The following is a 23,371-nucleotide window of genomic DNA, read 5'->3' as shown; positions in this document are numbered from 1 at the left end:
AGCGCATCACCCAGAACTCGTAAGGGATTGGATTAAATTGACTGCCAATCTTTACAAGAACCGCCTTCCGCGTGTACTCATTGGCTTGTGTTCAAAGGATCAATTTGCTAGGCTCCTCCTTCCTGTACGCTTGACTCTTCCGAGCGGTCAATCGGTTCTGAAGCCGCCCAGCGATTCTGGAACTCCGCTTCATTGGGCCAACCTAGCGCCGGCAGCCAGCAGCGCATTGCCTCCGAGAGCTGTCAGTCACACAGCGCCTCCTACCCAATGCCTTTCGCAGCACTCCGATTGGTCGCTTGACCACAGAGCCCTTGATTGGTGTCCGGGGAGCGGCGGCTACTTCCTATTGGCCCGGTCCTGCCGTCCGTCACGGCGGCGGGAGGGGGACGCCCCCCCCATCGTCTTCTCAGCCGCTGGGTTCCCAGAGTGCTCCGCGGCCGTGTAGAGCGAGGCCTTGTTCCCGCGTTGAGCCGCCGCCGCTGCTGCTGCCACCGCCTCCTCCTCCTCAGCTTCAGCAGCCGCGCCAGGCCCGGCCCCGCCGCGCCATGTCGGACTACAGCACGGGAGGACCCCCGCCCGGGCCGCCGCCGACCGCCGGCGGGGGCGGGGGGTCCGGGGGCGCCGGGGGAGGCCCTCCACAGGGCCCGCCAGGCGCAGGGGACCGAGGCGGCGGGGGCCCGGGCGGAGGGTCGTCCGGGGGCCCTTCGCAGCCCTCAGGCGGGGGTGGCCCGGGAATTCGCAAGGACGCCTTCGCCGACGCCGTGCAGCGGGCCCGCCAGGTGAGGAGGCCGCGGGCCTGAGGGGCGCGCGCTCAGGCGGGGGAGGGGGCGGGGTCACGTGCGCGCGCGCACAGGGTCGAGAGTAAGGGGGCGCCGTGGCCGCCGCGGGGTCACGTGGAGCAGTAGGCTGGAGCCTGGGCCGCCCCACGCGCCTCGAGTGGGGTCCCCCACGGGTGACCCTTGCAGCGGGAAGGGGCGTCCGGGGGATTCCCAAAAGCGGTCCCTGGGTGTACAGGGGCCCCTGAGTGCTGGGGATACCTCTGCCCTGCCTTAGGATACGCGAAAGCATGCTCCACTGCTCTGGAAGGAAAGGGTCCACCTTCCCGGATTGATCATACTTGGCCCCCACCTCCCCGTCAGGGCACAGAATTGCTTGCCCTCAACTCAGCCCCGTTTCAGCCCGCTCCCCAGGAAGAAGGGACTTTGGGGAAAAGAAGTCCTTCCTCTTGAGTATGGAAAGGGTACCCTTTGGGCTGCCGGAGCGGCCAAGCACTTAAGTGAAATGGGGAGGGTGGGCATAGGAGCTGGCTCTTTTTTATCTTCCGGTTGCTTGAAAGCGTGGTCTATATCTTTTTGAGAAAGAGGAGGATCCCAACCAGTTTTTTGAGTCTTGATGACAACATGGAGGTGACACATGCTGGCGGGACTAACCTCCCCTGAGCCTGGCGAGGAGGAGGCCCATAGAATGGGAGGACTTTGCCACCCTTTCCGGAAGCCAGACCCCAACCCCGGGTAATTCCAGTGCCTCCAGGGCAGGGTAGGAGGTCCTGTTAGGTGACTGCCCTGCTCCGCCCAGTGTGATCTGAGGCTTTCTCACTTCAATGTTTTAATGTGCACTTACATCTGCTTGCCCACTGAGCTGTCTTGATTGAGCAGCTGTAACTGGGGGAGTTGGTGCTGTGTACTGTTTGTTGGGGTGGGTTAAGGCCCCATCTGGACAGCCCAAAAGCTTTGGCTCAAAGTGTTAAATAGTTGAGAAGTGAAAAGATAGATACTTAGTTTTTGGTTTGTGTTTCTTTGGAAAACTTGTAATACTTCCACAAACAGACTCTGGTGTTAGGTTTGTTGGGTAGGGGTTTATTTGAAGTTGCTCTTCATGTGGCTAAATTGTAACATGTGCTCCAAAAGGGTCTTTTGTTTTCCTTAAGTGAAGATTTCAGATGCCTTGAAGCAAAAAATTCCCTGAGATTTGTTTCACAAATGCTAAGGTTCTGAGGGTGAGGGAGATAATACTCTTCAGCATCCCAGAAGAACTGGGCTACATTGTGGAGATGACCTGAGGACCCTCAGTGGCACTGAGCTTCTGTTCCTTTTACCCCCTAGAACAAGTTAGTGTGGGTTACAGTCTGGCCACAAACAATTTAGGACCAAATCCCATGGAGAAAGGGAGCTAACTGTTGAACTCTGAGGCCTTAGGTGAAAATTCCTTCTGGAGTGTCTTAACCATCAAGTTCTTCCCTAAATTAGGGGGAACCTAATTCTCAGTCCAAACAGCAAGACCAGAGAACAGGAGAGATTCTGAGAAGTTGATCTGAGCCCCACAGAGATTGCTTTTTGGTGCTAATTCTTCTCTGCTTACAACTTCATTTCTAGATCGCAGCCAAAATTGGAGGCGACGCTGCTACAACAGTGAATAACAGCACTCCTGATTTTGGTTTTGGGGGCCAAAAGAGGCAGTTGGAAGATGGAGGTAACTACTTGCTGGGAAGGAGGATAGAGAGTGAGGTGCCTTTGTTTGAATGTGGTTCAGAGTGGGGGGGAGGGCAGCCTGCTGCTGTTCAGTCTTTTAAAACCTCAGCAATCCCAGCTTTGTTCATTCTTTTTGTTGGGCCACCATCCTGAGGTATCAGGTGGCTGAGAGAAGAGCAGATTGACTGTGGCTGGGTCCAAGTTGTAAGTTCTCAAGATTGTTTCTCCCCTTCTGGTAGGCTAGGGAAATGCTGGTACTGTTATTGAGGTCCCACATAAGTAAAGCTTGGCTGGCCCTGGGTGGCCAGCAACTTCTTTCAACCAGAACCCTGCTGTCCAAGGCAGGTCTGATCCTTAGCTGGAAGGATTCAGATGCCACTATCATTGTTTCTCTGTAATAAAGGGCTTTTTTACTCTTAGTGCTGGTGGCAGGATTGATGAAGTCTGGCTTGACTTAGGGATTGATCTCCCCTGTCTCTGCTCTGATTTTGGTGCGTAGCAAAAGAGGGGATAGTTTGCCAGGATGTGTGGCACCAGCATCAGGAGGCTATGGGTGAGTGGGTGGGTGCTACATCTGACATCCTCTCTCTTTCACAGACCAACCGGAGAGCAAGAAACTGGCCTCTCAGGGAGACTGTAAGTTCGTTGGGTAATGCAGGCAGAAGGCAACTTCAGGGTCTTAGGAGGTTGTTTGGAGGTGGGGGCACTGCGCACCTGTTCTTTATGGAGGCTCTAAGTGTTCATCATCTGGGATTCATGATCTTTGGGGTTCCTATAGTCCCTGGAAATTGAGGCGGAAATACCCAATGCCTGTGCTGTTGTGAGCAGGGTCCATGATGCTCCAGTACTCAGGAGGGCTTAGACTGGAATAGTGTTAGTCACTCCCATGTAGGTAGGAGCACCTGGGGTCAGTGGTGTTCTGGGTTCCAGAGAGAAGCCACGCCAATCTTTCCTTTGGATTTTCTCTCTGTAGCCATCAGTTCTCAACTTGGACCCATCCATCCTCCCCCCAGGTAAGTTGTGATTTGGAGAAAATGTTGTCTGTCTGTCAGCTGTCTCTGGCCTTTCTTACTGTCTTGAGGGAGAACTCTCTCTGGGAGCCCTGCACCATTTAGGGCTGGTCCACCAAAGAGTGGACTGAGAGGTAGAAGGTACTGCCTTTATCCCTGTACTTACCTGTCTTCAAGGCTGGAGGTAGGAGACGGTTGTGGCATTTCACTGTAATGACAGAATGGTGATTTCTGCACCATGGTGCTTCCTTTGTTGGGGTGGGGACTCTCCAGAAGCACACACATCTGTCTTCCTAGAAAAGACTGGTTTTCTCATCCATCCTCTGCAAATGCTTATTCCCTGAGAGCTGATGGAGCCTAGGGTGGGGCAGGGGGAGGCGGTTCCTACCTTATTTCCTCCCCAACCCACCCCATGACTTCAATGAATCTGACATAGAATCCTTTGTGAAGGACCACATTATTTCTTTTTATTTTTTTAGTGGGCCAACATTTTTGTAAAATACAATAAAAATTATTTGCTAGGAAAATGAAATTTAAAAGGTGCAAAGTTATTCCTTTTTTTGTTTGTTTGTTTTTAAAAGTCAACGGTTGTAAATCAACTTTTATCAGATTGCTATAAAAGTGTCCAGGTGCTCATTCTCCCCCTGAGTTAGGGACAGCACTGGTCCAGGGGCCACTCTGCCTCAGAACAGGCCTTTCATGGCCCGGGTGGGGAAACTTGGCCTCAAGAAATGGAGTGACCTGCTGTGGGGCGAGAGATCCCCAGCTTCGTGCTGCTAGATTTTGCATAGGCTTTTGAGGTCTTGGTCTCATCATAGGAAGCAGGGTCAGAGGCCAGAAACATCGGGGGCCCTTTTCTCTAGGGGGACTCTTTGCTTTCCCATTTGAGACTGACCTTCATTGTCTTTTTGCAGGACATCAATGACAGAGGAGTACAGGGTCCCAGATGGCATGGTAGGACTAAGTGAGTGTGGGTCACTATGCTCTGGGGTGTCCATTATATCCACAGCCCCACCCTGGGACAGTGTCCTGGAAGCCCCTGGCAACCCAGAAGCCTCTGGACTGAAAGGGCTTCCCCTATTAACCTGTTCTTTCTGGACTGGAAGAACAGTCATCGCTCCTTTTGAATATTCACGTGGCCCCACCACCACCTCATTTACTTGGTGCTGGCTCCTTCTGTCAGCTCTGCTTTTCTTTTCTTTTTTATTCCATTTTAAAGTAACTCACTTTTCTCCTTTCTTCGCCACCTAGTCATTGGCAGAGGAGGTGAACAGATTAATAAAATCCAGCAAGATTCAGGCTGCAAAGTCCAGATCTCTCCAGGTATGAGTGAGCCAGTTTCGCGCCAGAATGAATGCAGGGGCTGGGCTCTTTGCACTTTAGTATTCCTCTCACTTTTAACTTGACTGATAGACATGAAACGTATTTGTTTATATTATTTATTGAGTGTCTTCTATATGCCAGGCTCAGTGAAGTATCTCCAGTGTACAGCACCACAGGGTGTAGCTGTGACTTTCGTTTTCATTTTATGAGTCGGGGGAGAGCTGAAGGGGAAGATCTAGAATTGAACACAGGGTGCCTCATTCCAGGTCTGCTGTGAACCATTATGTTAAGTTGCCACCTAAACTAAACATCTAGTGGAAACCAGAGGGAATATGGGAGGCATGAAGGTGCATTAGAAAGAAAAGCTTTGAGGGTGGGCCTGGGTTTGAAACCCAATTCTGCCTGCTCCTCTGTAGGAGTCTGCTTCTGAGGCCTTGTTCTAGCAGAGTGGAGTTTGTTGACTAGAAGGTGTGCATGTGATCATTAGTGGTGGCAAAAATGGCCCAGGGTTTGGACCTTCCAGAACCTGCCTCTCCTTCTACCTCATCTTTTTCCCTAAAAGTTCTGTCTCCCTTGTTGGACTTGAAGCTTCCTGACCTTGGCCTTGCATAGGGCAGCCTCCCAGGTGTTTGGGGAGGTAAATTGATTTGTCAGGCTGCTGAATGGTGGCAAAAGTGGCTGGTGATTGTTCTGGAAGTTTTCTCATCTCCACTAAAAGCCTTTCTAGGATCAGCAGGCCTGGAAAGGCACTGACCCTATCTCCTCTTCTCTCCAGACAGTGGTGGTCTCCCTGAGCGCAGTGTGTCCTTGACAGGAGCCCCAGAATCTGTCCAGTAAGTGCCTGGCTGGGCCTGTCATTGTGATGGGAGTGGGCAGAAGTCCTCTTGATCCCTTTGAAAATTGGGGGTGACTCCCACACCATGTCCTTGCCGCCTAGCTCCAGGGACCGTAGTACTCTCTTCCTCATCATCTGTCAAATGCATGTGTTGGGAGTCACCTTCTTTGCTTTGAGCTTGGAGGTGGGGGGCGCGGGGGCGGTGGCGGTCGCCAGGCCAGTACTCTTTCAAGTGACGGCACCCCATTCTTCCCCTTCCCAGGAAAGCAAAGATGATGCTGGATGACATCGTCTCCCGGGGTCGTGGGGGCCCCCCAGGACAGTTCCATGACAACGCCAACGGGGGCCAGAATGGCACAGTGCAGGAGATTATGATCCCCGCGGGGAAGGCTGGCCTTGTCATCGGGAAAGGCGGGGAGACCATTAAACAGCTACAGGTGAGGGAGAGGAGACAGAAGGTTCCTTCCATCCCAAGAAAGTTTCCATCCGGTATCTGGTCTGCACACCACCCCCATCCCCAGCTGCTTTCCCAGTCTTTTATCCTTTTTGATCATGGACCCTGCCCCAAATGCACTAGTCGCCAGAAACTTATTTGAAAGTCCTACACTGACAGTCAACATTGGTTTTAAAGGAACGTGCTGGAGTAAAGATGATTTTAATTCAAGATGGTTCCCAGAATACAAATGTTGACAAGCCCCTTCGGATCATTGGGGATCCTTACAAAGTGCAGGTGAGTATGCCCTGCGATGGTGGTGATAGTGGGTTTTAGAGAAGTGAGAGCTGGTGGACTGTCTGGAGATTTGAATAAAAGTGGAGAGGTTTTCAAAAGCACTGGCTTTGAAGTCATCCCAGGGTTCGTGTTCCTGTGTTGAATTCTCCCTTCAACAATGGGTTTGTACATGAGCAAGTGGCCTAACTGATCCTCCATTTTCTCATCTGGAAAATGGAGTTGCTAGCCATGCCTGCCTCTCAGGGTGGCAAATACAGAGCACAGCACCTGTGTGTCAGTCCTTAGCTTAAGCCTGTGACCCCTTGGTTTATGGGAGGCTGGGGGTGCAGTGGGGCAGCAGGGCTTGCCATGTGCACCATGCCCTGTGTCTTTTCAGCAAGCCTGTGAGATGGTGATGGACATCCTCCGGGAGCGTGACCAGGGCGGCTTTGGGGACCGGAATGAATATGGATCCCGGATTGGTGGGGGAATTGATGTGAGTGCGGGCTTCCCCCAGAAGATGGAGGGCTATGCGGTGGGGTGAGGGGCTTCTTATGTCCAGTGGGCAGCAAAGCTGTGGGAACAGAACTCAGCTGACCCTCTCTCTGCATCTCCCTCAGGTGCCAGTGCCTAGGCATTCTGTTGGCGTGGTCATTGGCCGGAGCGGAGAGATGATTAAGAAGATCCAGAATGATGCCGGTGTGCGGATCCAGTTTAAACAAGGTCAGGGCCAAGTCATGTGGATGTGTAAGCCAGTGCTGTCCTCTTAAGATCAACCTGAGTGTCCACTGTGGGCAGCTCGGCACCATGGTTAGCATGCTGTGCCTCTTTTCTTTCTCCTCTGTGGGACAGTCCCGTGAGAGATTTGGTGATGGGGCAGACTTTCTGTGTTTTCCTCTGCTGTCAAATATCTTATCCCTCTCCCCCACCAGTAGCCTATCTTGACAAGGCAGCCTGGGTAACTTGGGCACTCTGGGCTGGATCAAATCACTGACCCAACTCTGGGCTCCTGCCAAGCCTGTGAGAGTCTGATGGCAGATCTGTGGGGCGGAGGGACCCCTTTCCTGCATTTCAGAAATTTGTTGTTCTTAGTTCTATAAAATGCATCCATTAGTTCTGGGGGTTCTAATTGCAGAAAGAAGCCTCAGCTACCTCCCTGCCGAGCTGGTCAGTTTTCTTCTCTGGGAACATGGGGCCTGCCTGCCTCCTCCTTCACTCCTGAGTGCATGGAGTGAGGCGAGCAGCACTGAGTCTGAGATGTCTCAGACACCTAGCTTGGCACAGTACTGCCCTGAGAAGGTGTGGTGGTTTGGAGTTGTGCTTCTCTTTTAAATCGTGTCTCCGCTCTCTGGATGCTGTCCTCAGATGATGGGACAGGTCCCGAGAAGATAGCTCACATAATGGGGCCCCCAGACCGGTGCGAGCATGCGGCGCGGATTATCAATGACCTCCTCCAGAGCCTTAGGGTAGGTGGCATGGGGTAGGTGAGAAGAGCTGGTGGGGACAGAGGGATGGGTCTGGCTTCCTGTATTTATTCTCCATCTCCCTGTCTTGCAGAGTGGTCCCCCAGGTCCTCCAGGGGGTCCTGGCATGCCCCCAGGGGGTCGTGGCCGAGGAAGGGGCCAAGGCAACTGGGGCCCGCCTGGCGGGGAGATGACCTTCTCCATCCCCACTCACAAGTGTGGGCTAGTCATCGGCCGAGGTAAGGAGGCCTCTCCCTGCCTTTCGTCCCTCACCCACTCTTTTCTCCCACCCTCCCTTCACTGCCTGTGTCCCCTGCAGGTGGCGAGAACGTGAAAGCCATAAACCAGCAGACAGGCGCCTTTGTAGAGATCTCCCGGCAATTGCCGCCCAATGGAGACCCCAACTTTAAACTGTTTATTATACGCGGCTCGCCCCAGCAGATTGATCATGCCAAGCAGCTCATCGAGGAGAAGATTGAGGTGGGCTCATGGAGGGCTCTGGGGGGGGGGGGGGGGGGGGGGGCTAGGCCTGGCTCCTGACTCCCACCCACTGACCTTGTCACATTCTCCTTCCAGGGTCCCCTCTGTCCAGTTGGACCAGGCCCAGGAGGACCAGGCCCTGCCGGTCCCATGGGGCCCTTCAATCCTGGGCCCTTCAATCAGGGGCCACCAGGGGCTCCCCCTCAGTGAGTACTCTTCAGCTGCCTGGGATTTGTGACATGGGTGTCAATATGCTGGCAAGAAAAGTGACAGGCCCTGTTTCCATTTACCACCAAGAGGTCTATCCTCATCTTTCAGAAGCAGTGATTGTTCGGGCCCAAACACGATCCATTCCAGCTTTGTTTCACAGACACCATCTTTTATATGATGCAATAGGTGTTGACCTTGGTCTTCACCCCATGCATAAATCTGTGCATGTTGATTTTGGGGTACTTTGTTTCATAGCCTGGGTCCTATGCATTTAGTTGTCTCACATCTTTCCTTGGGCCTTCTTCCTACTAGCCATCCCTACCCTGCAAAGGAGCAGCCCCTGCTCATGTGTTCCCCATCTTTCTCATCCTACAGTGCCGGGGGTCCCCCTCCTCACCAGTACCCACCCCAGGGTTGGGGCAATACCTACCCCCAGTGGCAACCACCTGCTCCTCATGACCCGAGTAAGTAAGGCTACCCATTTGAGGGGCAGCACAGGGTTTGGGCCCAGGATTGGCTTTCTGTGTCAACCCTCAGCCTGCACTGCCCTCCTCTTGCAGATAAAGCCGCCGCAGCCGCCGCAGACCCCAACGCAGCCTGGGCCGCCTACTACTCACACTACTACCAGCAGCCCCCAGGCCCCGTGCCCGGCCCCGCACCTGCACCCGCAGCCCCACCTGCCCAGGGCGAACCCCCTCAGCCCCCACCTGCTGGCCAGTCAGACTACACTAAGGCCTGGGAAGAGTATTACAAAAAGATTGGTGAGTGTGTGGGCTGCTGCATGGGCTCCAATCAGCCAGAGAGGCAGAAAAGGGCAGCTTTGTCCCCTTGCTGTCCTCTGACCTTGGTGCCCGCTTCCTGCAGGCCAGCAGCCGCAGCAGCCTGGAGCTCCCCCACAGCAGGACTACACAAAGGCCTGGGAGGAGTACTACAAGAAGCAGGGTGAGTTATACAAAAAAGAATCACAGTGATGCAACTACAGTATAGGGAACGTAGTCATTATGAATTTGTACGATGATTTAGTATGGTGATCACATCCTAAGGAATTTAAATGGCGAATCACTTACACACTTGAAACTAATATAACATTGTATGTAAGTTGTACTTCAACATGATTTTTTTTTTTTTTTAAGCAGTCTGAACTGGTGGGGCCTGAGGCAAGGCAGGGCCAGGCCCACTCTCTTGCCCAGCCACACTCACCCTCTCCTCCCCAACAGCTCAAGTGGCCACTGGAGGGGGTCCAGGAGCTCCCCCAGGCTCCCAGCCAGACTATAGTGCCGCCTGGGCTGAATACTACCGACAGCAAGCCGCTTACTACGGACAGACCCCAGGTCCTGGTGGCCCCCAGCCTCCACCCACACAGCAGGGACAGCAGCAGGCAAGTGGGAATTGCCACCCTCCTCCTCCTCCTTTTTCCTTCCAACCCCCAGCCACCGTCCATCCTGCCTTAGTGGGTAGCGCCGGAAATCCCTTCCCCTGCGGGGTGTGTCCTTGATGCCTGCAGCGGGGGCCGTGTGGCTGGAGGTCTCCGGGAGTCCCCATGAGCCAGGGGAAGTGTGCGCTGGGTCCAGAGGTTAAAGAAGAGGCCTCCCTCCGCCGGCTCGCTTGTTCCTGTGTAATGCTGTCGTGATGCTGGGGGAGAGTGCGAGACAGATAAAAGGTGGAACTGTTGAACTGGTGGGTAGTCCTGGGGGTGGGGCAGCCCGGGCACTGCACTTTGGTCACCATCCTGGCTGCTAACTCAAAATCTGGCCACTTGGGAAGAAAATGGATATTTTTCCCCTCTGCATTACTTTTTTGGCTTTTGTTCTTTTTGTTTTTAAACCCACGATCTTCTCCCCGACGATGTCCAAGTGACTGTTTGCAGGCAGCCCCAGTGTGGGGTGGCCCTGGCTCCAGCAGGGACGCAGGGAGCCTGCAAAGGGGATCGGTCCCCCTGGGCTCAGCCTCTGCTCTCACGCCCGTGTCTGTGTCCCGGTCTTGTCTGTGAAGTGGGCATGATGATCGCTGCCACGTTCCAACCTACCTCACAGGGGTGTTGTGGGGACACCGTGATCTCAGATTGTTCATGTTGTGATGCGCCGGGAGCCACCCACCACCTTCTCCCTTGCAGACCTTGACTTTGCTTCTCTTTCTCCCGCGGCCCCTGCTTCTCTCCTTCTTGCCTTTGTGTCGCTCTTTCTCCTCCTCCATCAAGGAGCCAGTCTGACTTCAGCTGAGTCCCTGGAGCACTTGACTAGACAGTTACAGACACATCCTGCTAGCCACTGGCTTGGGAGAGGGGCTTCCTGGCCCCCTCCTTACTGTCCCCGTCTTCCGCCTCTGCCTGCCCCTCCCCGTAGTGACCAATTCCTATCTCTTCCCTCTCCGCAGGCTCAATGAATCGAATGAATGTGAACTTCTTCATCTGTGAAAATTCTTTTATTATTTGTTTTGTTTGGGGCTTATTTTTTGGTTTTTGCTTTTTTTTCCCCCCCCTCCATTTGTTAGGCGAGAGAGCGATGGCTGACATGGGGGCGGGGTGCAGGGGAGCCCTCTCTGTGAGTGGCTTGGAGGTGATGCCCGGCTCTCACTCTCTCGCTCATTCTGTGTCTCACATCCTTTCTTTTTCTTTCAAAATTGGGATCCTTCATGTTGAGCCAGCCATAGAAGATAGCGAGAATTAAATCTCTGCCAAAAAAAATTTTTTTAATAAGAAACACAATAAGTGAAACAAAACCTATAAAATTATATATATATATATATAAATCTCTATATCCCACCCCTAGTCTTCCCTAAAACTGCTTCTTTCAAGGAAAACAACTTATTTTCTCCCCTGCCACCCTTGGCCCTCTTCATGTTTTTAAAATAAACTTTTAAAAAGGAAAAAAAGTCACTCTTGCTTTTTTTTTTTTTTTTTTTAGTTAGAGTTGGAACATTCCTTGGACCAGGTATTGATATTGCAGGGAACCCCACATACACACACCCTGCCCTATATCAGTCGAGCCCCTCAGCCTCTCTGCTCCTCTCGCTCCTCCTTCTGCCCTAGCTCGCTTCTCGCAGCCCTCCCCTCCTGCGTTCCTTCTCCCAGGACTGGTCTGTCATGTTTCATCTGTTCAAGAGGACATTGAAACTGAAAACAAATTGAGAACAAAACAAAAAAAAATTGTATGGCAGTTTTTACTTTTTATCGCTCGTTTTTAACTTCACAAATAAATGATAACAAAACCTCCCCATGTCTGCTGGGTGCCGTCTCTCTTTCTCTGTTCCCCACCTGCCCCCATAGAATTTTGAAGCAGATGTTTGTTCTTTATAGATGTTGTAAAGCCTGATAACGGTGATTGGAAATTACAAGCTTTGTGTTGTGTTTTTTTGTTGGTTTTTTTTTTGTGTTTTTTTTTTTTTTTTTTTTAAGAAAACAAATATAAAATAGTTTCAGCAGGCACGTTGTACTTTCCTATAACTTTTCTTCCCCTACTCCCATTTTTTTCTTTTTCTTTTTTGTTAAATAAAGTGCTTTTTGTCTAAAACTGTGTGCTGGCCGCAGTTGTGTTTTTTAGAGGAACAAGGCTTGGCTAATGAGTATGGGGTACTAGCCCCACCCAAAGACTACCCTCTGATTTTGTTTTGGAAGGAAAAGGCCACATCCCTGTGGGTGCACCCTGTTCTTCCTTCTGGGAACTTGGGTAGCAAAGCACCCAGGATGATCCCCAGGGACCTGCGTTCCCATGGATGCGGCCTGCCTCTCCAGAATCAGCCTGGCCTTGGTACATGTGCTCTCATTAGAGAATCGAGGTGGAAACCTATTCTGTCTATGGAAACTGCACCAGTTCGAGTGCTTGGTGGCAGGCCATGGCCTCCCAAGGATGACAGGAGATGGGAGAGAAAATTAAGGGGCTACTTGACCTATCTGATCCAGGGACAGTCATCTTGCACACGGTGTAGCAGGGGTGTTCCATTTGGATTTATGGTTGACTGTTAACACTTAAAATTATCAGGTCTCGTATTCTGAATCTGATTGCCTGGGCCCAGAGGCTTAAGTGGCAACACCAAGCAGAGACCAGCAACAGTGCTGCCTCTAGGTGGGACCACTCACAGTCCTGTGACCTTCCACATTTGTTAGGAACTAGTCCCTGTAGGAGTTGATGGCCTCCAGAACGCCCACCTTGTAGCACAGAGGGCCAGAAGAGGGATGCTATTGCTCTAGGGTCACATGGACAGGTTAGATTAGAACCCTGGGCTCACCTTGCACGCACTGCACTCCCTTAGCCCTGTGCTGGTACTGGGATGAGGGAGAATCAGCCTCTAGCCCCCTGCCATCTCACTACAGGCTTGCAATTACAGCAGCGCTTAGCAAAGTTTTCTGTAGCTTTTGTCAAGGTCTAGAGGAGTGGGAGGAAAGGGGTCAGTTCTTAGTCACAGCTGCACTATTGCCCTCCACCCCATAGACAAGGGCAAAACAATTTTATAGGCCTCTTATTATTTATTTTAAATATATCTATTGATTTCAGAGAGGAAAGGAGGGAAACAGAAACATCAATGATGAGAGAATCATTCATCGGCTGCCTCCTGCACGCCCCCTACTGGGGATTGACCCCGCAACCCAGGCATGTGTTCCCCTGACAGACTCGAATCCAGGACCCTTCAATCCGCAGGCTGATGCTCTAGCCACTGAGCCAAACCAGCTAGGGCCAGTCCTCTTTTTTATTTGACAGTAAAAAGAATCAGGAGGGACAGTCCTAGGACTAGTGAGGGAAATGGGTCAGGAAGGCTGGGTTAAGACAAGATTTCATGTTATGGCTGGTCACTCAGCCACACAAGCTGTACAGAGATGCTATCCCTTCAGATAGGACATAGGGACGTGGGAGTGAGGAATCACCCACCCACCAGGCTTCCCATCCCATCCTTGGTCACAGCTAGTTGCATAGGCATTGCTGTCCCTTCCTTTAGCCTCATCGCATATTCCTACCTTCAGTCAGTGATGGGAACATCACCAAAGGTCCCTGTTTTCATAACAATGCAAAGTACAGGAATTGTGTGGGTCACGTTGAGAATTGTTATCCCTACTTTATTTTTTTAAATGTTTTCATTGATTTTTAGAAAGAGGAACATACTGGCTGCCTCCTGCATGCACCCCTACTGGGAATCGAGCCTGCAACCCTGGCATGTGCCCTGACCGGGAATTGAACCAGCGACCTTGGTTCCTGGGTCGATGTTGAACCGCTGAGCCACACTGGCCAGGGCAGTTATCCCTACTTTCCACCTTAAGAATCTGTATAGCTTTGAGGGAGAAACCAAGATGGCGGCATAGGTAAGCACCTAAACTTCTGCCTCGCACAATAATTTCAAAACTACAACTAAGACAGAACGGACACCATCCAGAACCACAGGAAAGCTGGCTGAGTGGAAATTCTACAACTAGAAGGAAAGAGAAAAGCTCACAGAGAATTGGAGGTACAGCAAAGGGTCTTTGTGCGCGCAGAGAGGAAGGGCGGCTGAGAGCCTGGCTGACTTTCTCTGGCGGAAAGGGGAAGGAAGCCCCCGACCACACTGAACCCCAGTTCTGACTGCACTGAACCCAAGTCCCGGGCGAAACCCCGTGGACCCAGGCTCATACAGGGGGCGTCTGGACTGTCAGAGAGAAAGGCACCCGGAGACTCGGAGAACCGGGGGAGCCCCGGTGGGCAGGGGTCTGGAGACGCACGCGCCAGTGTGCACAAAGGCTGCGGAGGTTGCCACAGGCTTTCCCTAGCAGAAGGGAGTCGGAAGCATCTGACTGCACTGAACCCCAGTTCTGACTGCACTGATCCCCAGTTCCAGGCGAGCCCCTGGGGACCCACGCTCTTACTAGGGGGAATCTGGACTCTCGGGCGGAGACTCGGGAGCCGGGGAAGGCAGAGGTCTGGAGGCGCGCGCGTGCCAGTGCACACAAAGGCTGCGGAGGTTGCCACAGGCTTTCCCTAGCAGAAGAGAGAAGCATCTGACTCCACTGAGCCCCAGTTCTGACTGCACTGAACCCCAGTTCCAGGCGAGCCCCTGGGGACCCACGCTCTTGGGGGGGGGAATCTGGACTCTCGGGTGGAGACTCGGGAGCCAGGGAAGGCAGAGGTCTGGAGGCACGCACACACAAGGGCAAGGCTGACTGGAAGCCAAGGCTGTCTGCTCCGCCCTGAGACTCCACCCCATCCAAACTGAGCACAGAGGCTATTGCAATTTGGCAAGTCTAATCCTATAAGGCTGTCTCCAACACTGAACTTCTCCCAGCGTAGACACAGCTGATCCTTACAGCCAACTGGCCTGGAGGTCAATTCCTCCCAGTGATACCAACAACAATCAAGACTTAACTACAACAAGGCTGTACACACAGTCCACAAAGGGGTGCACCAAGAGTGTCCACCTCAGGTTAACTGGGGAGGGTGACCCCCTGGGCCATATAGGAAACCTAGCACACAAATCTACCCTACCAACTCAGGGAAGCAGTGAAAATTTGGCATCAAAGAAACAGATCGCAAACAAAAGAAATGGAGGAAAACAAACGACTGGATATAGAATTCAAAACCACGGTTATAAGGCTTTTTAAGAATATCCTAGAAAAGGCCGATATAAGATATGAAAAAGGACCAACTAGAAATTAAACATACACTGACTGAAATAAAAAATATTGTACAGAGACCCAACAACAGACTAGAGGAACACAAGAATCAAGTCAAAGAATTGAAATACAAAGAAGCAAAAAACAACCGAAAAAGAAAAAAGAAAAAAGAATCTAAAAAGTTGAAGATAGTGTAAGAAGCCTCTGGGACAACTTCAAGCATACCAACATCAGAATTATGGGGGTGCCAGAAGAAGAGAGAGAGCAAGATACTGAAAACCTATTGGAAGAAATAATGACTGAAAACTTCCCCCACCTGGTGAAAGAAATAGACTTACAAGTCCAGGAAGCGCACAGAACCCCAAACAAAAGGAATCCAAAGAGGACCACACCAAGACACATCATAATTTAAATGCCAAGAGCAAAAGACAAAGAGAGAATATTAAAAGCAGCAAGAGAAAAACAGTTAATTACCTACAAGGGAGCACCCATACGATTGTCAGCTGATTTCTCAACAGAAACTATGCAGGCCAGCCGGGAGTGGCAAGAAATTTTCAAAGTGATGAATAGCAAGAACCTACAACCAAGATTACCCAGCAAAGCTATCATTCAGAATTGAAGGGCAGATAAAGAGCTTCACAGATAAGAGAAAGCTAAAGGAGTTCATCACCACCAAACCAGTATTATATGAAATGCTGAAAGGTATTCTTAAAGAAGAGGAAGAAGAAAAAAGTAAAGATAAAAATTATGAACAACAAATACGTATCTATCAACAAGTGAACCTAAAAATCAGGTGAATTAAAAACCTGAGGAACAGAATAATCTGGTGAATATAATAGAATCAGGGGCATAGAAAGGGAGTGGACTGATAATTCTCAGGGGCAAAGGGTTATGGGGGGTTCAGGAAGAGACTGGACAAAAATCATACACCTATGGATGAGGATAGTGCGGGGGAGGTAAAGGCAGAAGGTGGGGTGGGAACTGGGTGGAGGGGAGCTATGGGGGGGGAAAGGAGAAACAATTGTAATAATCTGAATAAAGATTTATTTTTAAAAAAAATTACAACTAAGATACAGAACAACCATCATTCAGAACTGCCTGAAATATGACTGAATGGAAGTCCTACAACTAGAGAAGTAAAAAAGAAAGCACATTGAGACTAGTAGGAGGGGCAGAGGCATGGAATGGACTGGTTCGACACCCATGTGTGCCATTTTTTTAATGGGGCGGGAGACTGTCCCTGCAGAGGCCACCCATGAGAAGGAAGGGGTCCCAGCCCCACACCAGACCCCCAATCCAGGGTTTCAGAGTGGGGGAGAGAAGTCCCCATAACTTCGTGCTGTAAAATCAGCAGGGATTATGGCTGAGTGACATGGAGGCTGCTGAGCATCCAAGTGTTCCTCTTACAGGGCCAACACACAAACTTACTCAGACTCGAACCCTCTGAGCTCCAGCGCCAGGCAGCTTTGGGAGTCACAGACACATATGAAGAGGACCTGGATTGTCTGGCATCTGCGCAGGAACTCAGGGATGGCTTTCTCCCAGATGGGGGTGCTCACAGCAGTCATTGTTCCTATGCTGGGACCTCCCCTGTGACAGGGCTGACTAGCAGCCATATCTGAGTCTTCATGAGCCTGGTTTACACTGTTTGTTCTGCCCTGATAATTCCCTGAGACTCTACCCCAGGGGTCCTCAAACTATGGCCCGCGGGCCACATGGCCGCCCGCCGAGGACATTTATCCGGCCCGCTGGGTGCCGCTGCCTGTCCTGCTTAGCAGCCGACTCATCCTGGGCCCGCAGTGCACATAGGAAGTTGTTCATAGTTTTTTTTTTTTTTTTTAAACTATAGTCCGGCCCTCCAACGGTCTGAGGGACAGTGAACTGGCCCCCCGTTTAAAAAGTTTGAGGACCCCTGCTCTACCCCATCCAATTTGCAGCCCCACCCAAGCTGTTTGCAGCAGCTTTTTCATATGAATGGCCTGTCTCAAACAAGCTGCAGTTGATGTCAGCATACCCCAAACCTATCAATAAAAGGCCCAAGACCTGGAACCAGCACCAGCATGCCTTGCCTCACAACTGGGCCTCACCTGGGCACTTCCAAACCTAATACAAATAGCATCTGCAGATATCTCTGTAGGTCCTGCTGAGTGGCCCCAGGCAGTGGCTGACTTTGAACCTCCCTGGAGGCTCCATAGCCAGGGCACCTGGTGGACAGCTTCAGACCATACTAGATTACAAGTCTACATATCCACAAGCAACACACCCAAGGGGAAGACTCAGGGAGCACCAAAGCCCCACTGGAGCAAGTCCTACTCCATAGGAGTGTTTCCTGCACAGCAGCTCTCCCACTGTAGTTGCAGCTGGTCCTCACAGCCAATTGGCCTGGAGGCCAATTCCTCTCAGTAACACCAATAGCAATCACGGCTCAACTACAAAACTGCACACAGCCCACACAGGGGTGCACCTACAGTGCCCAGCTCAGGTGACTGGGGAGGCTGAACCACTGGGCCCTACAGGACACCTACTATACAAGGCCACTTTACCAATTCCAAGAGATGTAGCAGCTCTACCTTATACAGAGAAACAAACAACAGGGAAGCAGCCAAAATGGGGAGGTAAAGAAACATGTCATAAATGAAAGAAATGGAAGTAAGCAAACTACTGGACACAGAGTTCAAAACCATGGTTATAGAGTTACTCGTGGGACTTAGTGAGACTTTCAAGGATCTTAGTGGGAATGTAAAAAACATGAAAAAAGACCAGTCAGAAATTAAGCATACACTAACTGAAATAAAGAATACAGTGATTCAACAGTAAAGTAGAGGGTGCTGAGAATCAAATCAATGATTTGGAATACGAGGAAGCAAAAAACATCCAATCAGAAGAGCAAAAAGAAAAAAGAATCCAAAAAATATGAGGATAGTGTAAGGGGCCTCTGGGATAACTTCAAGCATACCAATATTCTCATCATGAGGGTGCTGGAAGGAGAAGAGAGTCTAAAATATTGAAAACCTACTTCAAGAAATAATGACAGAAAACTTTCCCTACCTGGTAAAAGAAATAAATTTACAAGTCCAGGAACCACAGAGAGTCCCAAACAACAGGAACCCAAAGAGGCACATACCAAGACATCATAATTAAAATGCCAAGGGTTAAACATAAAGAGAAAATCTTAAAAGCAGCAAGAGAAAAGCAATTAGTTACCTAGAAGGGAGTGCCCATATGACTGTCAGCTGATTTCTCAACAGAAACTTTGTAAGCCAGAAGGGAGTGGCAAGAAATATTCAAAGTGATGAATAGCAAGGACCTACAACTGAGATTATTCTACCCAGGAAAGCTATCATTTATTTATTTATTTATTTATTTTATATTTTTATTTACTTCAGAGAGGAAAGGAGAGGGCGAGAGAGATAAAAACATCAATGATGAGAGAGAATCATTTATCGACTGCCTCCTGCACACCCCCTACTGGGGATTGAGCCCACAACCTGGGCATGTGCCCTTGATGGGAATTGAACCCAGGATCCTTCAGTCCACACGCCGACATTCTATCCACTGAGCCAAACCAGCTAGGGCAGCAAAGCTATCATTTAGAATGGAAGGTTAGATAAGATAAAGAGCTTCACAGACAAGAAAAAGCTAAAGGAGTTCATCACCACCAAATCAGTATTACATGAAATGTTAAAGGGTATTCTTTAAGAAGAGGAAGAAGAAAAAAAAAAAAAAAAATATATATATATATATATATATATATATATATATATATATATATATATATATGAACAATAAAATTGCAATAAACTCATACCTATGAACAAGAAATCTAATGAACAAAATAAACTGGTGAATAAAATAGAATCAGTGTCATGGAAACATGGAACAGACTGAAGAATCTCGGAAGTGGGGGCGAGGGGGTGGGAAGAGATTAACCAAAGATCTTATTTGCATATATGCATTACTTATGGACACGGACAATAAGGTGATGAAGGCCTGGGGTGGAGTGGGAACCGGGTAGAAGGGGGCGCTGGGGGGGGAAAAGAGGGACATCTGTAATGCTCTCAACAATAAAGATTTTTAAAAATATATTTTATTGATTTTTTACAGAGAAGAAGGGAGAGGGAGAGAGAGTTAGAAACATGGATTTAGAAACATCGATCAGCTGCCTCCTGCACACCCCCTACTGGGGATGTGCCCACAACCAAGGTACATGCCCTTGACCGGAATCGAACCTGGGACCCTTGAGTCCGCAGGCCGACGCTCTATCCACTGAGCCAAACCGGTTAGGGCTAAAGATTTTTTTTAAGCTTAAACAAAACAAAACTATGAAATAAGAGATTGATGGGCATTTTACAATGGTCACTATCTGATGCTATGGATTGTTTAGGGATGCCACAACAAATAGCAAAGATTGGGTGATTCAAACAACAGGAATTATATTTTCTTTTTTTTTTTTTTTTTTAAATATATTTTATTGATTTTTTACAGAGAGGAAGGGAGAGGGATAGAGAGCTAGAAACATCGATGAGAGAGAAACATCGATCAGCTGCCTCCTGCACACCTCCTACTGGGGATGTGCCCGCAACCAAGGTACATGCCCTTGACCGGAATCGAACCCGGGACCCTTCAGTCCGCAGGCCAACGCTCTATCCACTGAGCCAAACCGGTTTCGGCGAATTATATTTTCTCATAGTTCTGAAGGCTGCAAGTCCAAAATCAAGGTGTCAGCAGGGTCAGTTTCCCCCAAGCCTCTCTCCTTGGCCTGTAGATGTTGTATTCTCCCTGTGTCCTTCCTTAGTGGTCTTTCCTCTGTGTGTGTCTTATGTCCTGATCTCTTCTTATAAGGGCACCAGTCAGATTGGATTAGCCACCACCTAAATGACTTATTTGAACTTAATCACCTCTTTAAAGTTGCTGTCTCGAAATACAGTCACATTCTGAGGTGGTGGAGGTTAGGACCTCAACATATGGATTGGGCGGCACAATTCAGGTCAAGACAGACCCCTTACTAAGAGTGTGGCAAACAGGCAAGAAGGAGCCTGCTGAAATAACCACATTGCTCTATACCAAACTCACCGATTCATGTACCAGTAAATAGGGGAGGAAGCAGACCATTGAGGGAGAGAGAGTATCACAGCCCGGAGTGGCAGAATTGGACAGAAAAAGAACTTTCCAGCTGGCCTCAAGCCATGGGCATCTCTCATAACAACTGGCACAAGCACTGCAAGGCGGGGGCAAGAGAAAGCCCTACCACAAGAAGGGAAAATAGAGCTGGCGCCTGTCGCGTGCACATAGTCCGCATGCGGGGAGGCAGCAAGAAGTACTGTGCCTAAGGCTGGACACGGGCAACTTCTAGGGCACCAAGTGTTGTACACACCACGTAAGAATTATTGATGTTGTCTACAATGCATCCAACAACAAACTGGTCCACACCAAGATCCCAATAAAGAACTGCCTCATTCATGCTCATTGACAGCGGACCAGACCGAAAGTGGTACAAGTCCCACTATGCACTCACCCAAGCCACAAGAAGGGGGCTAAGCTTTAGGCTCCTGAGGAGGAAGCAATTTTAAACAAAAAACAAAGAAAATTCAAAAGAAAGAGGATGAAAAGGAAACAAATGCCAAAATCAGCAGTCTCCTCGAGGAGCAGCTCCAGCAGGGCGAGCTTGTGTGCTTCGCTTCAAGACCAGGCCGGTGTGGTTAGGCAGGTGGCTATGCGCAGAGGGCAAGGAGCTGGAGTTCTAGCTGAGGAAAATCAAGGCCCAGAAAGGCAAATGAATTCCCCTCCCTCCTATCTTAGCTCAGGCAATAAAGGTGTTTATTGTTCTAAAAAAAGAAGAAAAAGAAAAAGGACTCTGCAAGCACAATACACTGTTTCCCGCACTTTCTCAAGTCCACCTCCTGGGGCCCAGTGAACATTCAGGGACCTGACTCCTTTTAATGCATTTAAACAAGAAACCAATTATGGCAAAGAGACAACTAAGCATGCACATCATCTGCTACAAGTTCACATCAATGTCAATGAAATACACTTGAAAAACAGTCTGAGTCCTGAACCAGAGTCTCTATAGACACACTACCAACTTACAGGAAATATAGAGGAGAGAAGAACATGGTAGGAAAAAAATGACTTCGCAATCATCAAAATCCACACTGTGCAAAATAGAAAGAACCAGAGAACCAGCTTCTTCCATAAATAAAATTGCAAGGAAACAAAAGCAACAGAAGGAGCACCTATAGATGAAAAAGCAAGTCGGAGACATAGCTACCAATTGCAGTGGGTAAACCTTACTTGAATCCTGATCAAAATAGCCCTGGTCAGGTAGCTCAGTTGATTAGAGCATTATCCCCTATACACCAAGGTTGTGGGTTTTATCCCTGGTCAGGGCACATACAAGTATCAACCAATGAATTCATAAATAAGTAGAACAACAGATCACTATTTCTTTCTCTCCTTTCCTTCCTCTCTCTAGAATCAATAGATAAAAATTTTTTTAAAAAGGTGGGCCCTAGCTAGTTTGGCTCAGTGGATAGAACATCAGCCTGTAGACTGAAGGGTCCTGAGTTTGATTCCAGTCCACGGCTCATGCCCGGGTTGCAGGCTTGATCCCCAGGTAGGGGGCGTGCAGGAGGCAGCCGATCAATGATTCTCCCTCATCATTGATATTTCTAGCTATCCCTCTCCCTTCCTTTCTGAAATAAAAAATACATATATTTAAATATATACATATTTAAAAAACAATAAATCATGTCCTTGGGTGAGGATTAAAAAAAAAGAAGAATGATGACATCTAACCCTCACCACACTGTTGCTGAAGGTCCAGCTGCTCTCCCATTTTACAGATGAGGACACAGAGGCTCAGGGCAACAAAACAGTGCTGAGGTGGGGAGCTTCCACAGGGCCTTTTCTAGAAGTTTGTTTCAATGTATCCTCTTCTTCCCTTTACCCCTGCACACATGAACTCTCACCCTGGGCACCAGGAGCCCCTGCAGCATGATGTCACGAATCTTCCATACCTACTAGGTGCTGCCTTGGGTCTCCTGCTGCAGCAGCTGGTCAGCCCCACATGGCAGAACCCATAATTAGTTGCCATGTTCTTTTTAAAAAGTTTTTATTGATTTTTAAGGAGAAAAGGAAAGAGATAGACACATTGATGAGAGAAACATTGTTGGCTGTCTCCTGCATGCCCCTAATGGGGATCGAGCCCACAATCCTGGCATGTGCGGCATGACCGAGAACTGAACCAGTGACCTCTTGATTCATGGGTCGACTCTCAACCATTGAGCTACACTGGCTGGGCAGTCACCATGTTCTTGCACTGCGGCTCTTTGTCACAGCCTGGGCCACCCATCACAAAGATGGGGAGACTTGAGGATGTCTGTGGTGCCCAGAAAGACAGAGGGAGAGTAGTTGGTGCCTGTAGAGCTGTATCCACAGCTCAGTGCATGTCCTTGGGATGATACCAGACACAGGTCTGGTGGCAAACCCACTTTTGTCCTCGGATATCATCTGAGGGTGGGTATTCAGGCCCGGTGGTGTATCCCGGCATAGCATGCATTACTGCTGCTGTGGATTCTGTGGATAAGGATGTGAACCAGAGCAGGTTAGGCTCCTTGCATGCAGCATCTCCTTGAAGCATCGTAATAACTCTATCATCCCATTTTACAGTTGAGGAAACGGTGGCTCAGATAGGGGGAAGGGACTTGTCCATCCCCCAGACTCATCCCATATCACCCTCCCCTTCCTTCACTCTGGTCCAGCCCCAGTAGCCTGCTTGTCTCCTTTCTGTCCCTTAAACTGCCAAGCTCATTCCTCCCATTCCTGGTCCCTCCATCTGGGAAATCCCTGCCTCAGCGCTTTCAGGTCGAAACCCACTCATCCCTGTATTGGAACGCAATTTCCTCTACAGCAATGATCAGTGATGACTTTGTTTCCTTTTCTTTTCTTTTCTTTTCTTTTTTTAAATATATTTTATTGATTTTTTACAGAGAGGAAGGGAGAGGGATAGAGAGTTAGAAACATCGATGAGAGAGAAACATCGATCAGCTGCCTCCTGCACACCTCCCACTGGGGATGTGCCCACAACCAAGGTACATGCCCTTAACCGGAATCGAACCCGGGACCCTTCAATCCGCAGGCCGACGCTCTATCCACTGAGCCAAACCGGTTTTGGCTTTTCTTTTCTTTTTTTTTTTTTTGCCTCCCAGCCAGTGTACACTATGAGGACAAGGACTACATCTGTCTCACTTGTCCCTATATTTCTAGTAATTTACAGTTCCAGACATAACAGCAGTGAGCGAGG

At 49.6% G+C, this 23,371-nt stretch overlaps 1 protein-coding gene across 1 annotated transcript; it reads left to right on the top strand.

The window, feature by feature from the left end:
* The first annotated feature begins 451 nt into the window (after nt 1-451).
* On the top strand, nt 452-11,709 carry KHSRP (KH-type splicing regulatory protein). The gene is made up of 19 exons (XM_080674467.1): nt 452-779; nt 2,373-2,469; nt 3,066-3,104; nt 3,442-3,481; nt 4,393-4,442; nt 4,730-4,801; nt 5,577-5,634; nt 5,899-6,073; nt 6,268-6,366; nt 6,743-6,841; nt 6,966-7,068; nt 7,711-7,811; nt 7,903-8,047; nt 8,128-8,288; nt 8,385-8,494; nt 8,874-8,962; nt 9,059-9,259; nt 9,363-9,440; nt 9,716-11,709. The coding sequence occupies exons 1-19, from the start codon at nt 546-548 to the stop codon at nt 9,991-9,993; spliced, it is 2,229 nt and encodes a 742-aa protein (XP_080530593.1). The 5' UTR covers nt 452-545; the 3' UTR covers nt 9,994-11,709.
* Nucleotides 11,710-23,371: the final 11,662 nt, after the last annotated feature.

Source organism: Plecotus auritus (assembly GCF_963455305.1).
Source record: "Plecotus auritus genome assembly, chromosome: 6".
NCBI classification, from domain to species: domain Eukaryota; kingdom Metazoa; phylum Chordata; class Mammalia; order Chiroptera; family Vespertilionidae; genus Plecotus; species Plecotus auritus.
The sequence above is the reverse complement of the archived record's forward strand: the minus strand, read 5'-3'. Positions and strand labels throughout refer to the sequence as shown.

Coding starts and splice junctions, on each gene's coding strand:
- KHSRP (XM_080674467.1), top strand. CDS start 546: ATGTCGGACTACAGCACGGGAGGACCCCCGCCCGGGCCGCCGCCGACC. Junction 780..2,372: donor CCGTGCAGCGGGCCCGCCAG/GTGAGGAGGCCG, acceptor CTTCATTTCTAG/ATCGCAGCCAAAATTGGAGG. Junction 3,482..4,392: donor CCCATCCATCCTCCCCCCAG/GTAAGTTGTGAT, acceptor GTCTTTTTGCAG/GACATCAATGACAGAGGAGT.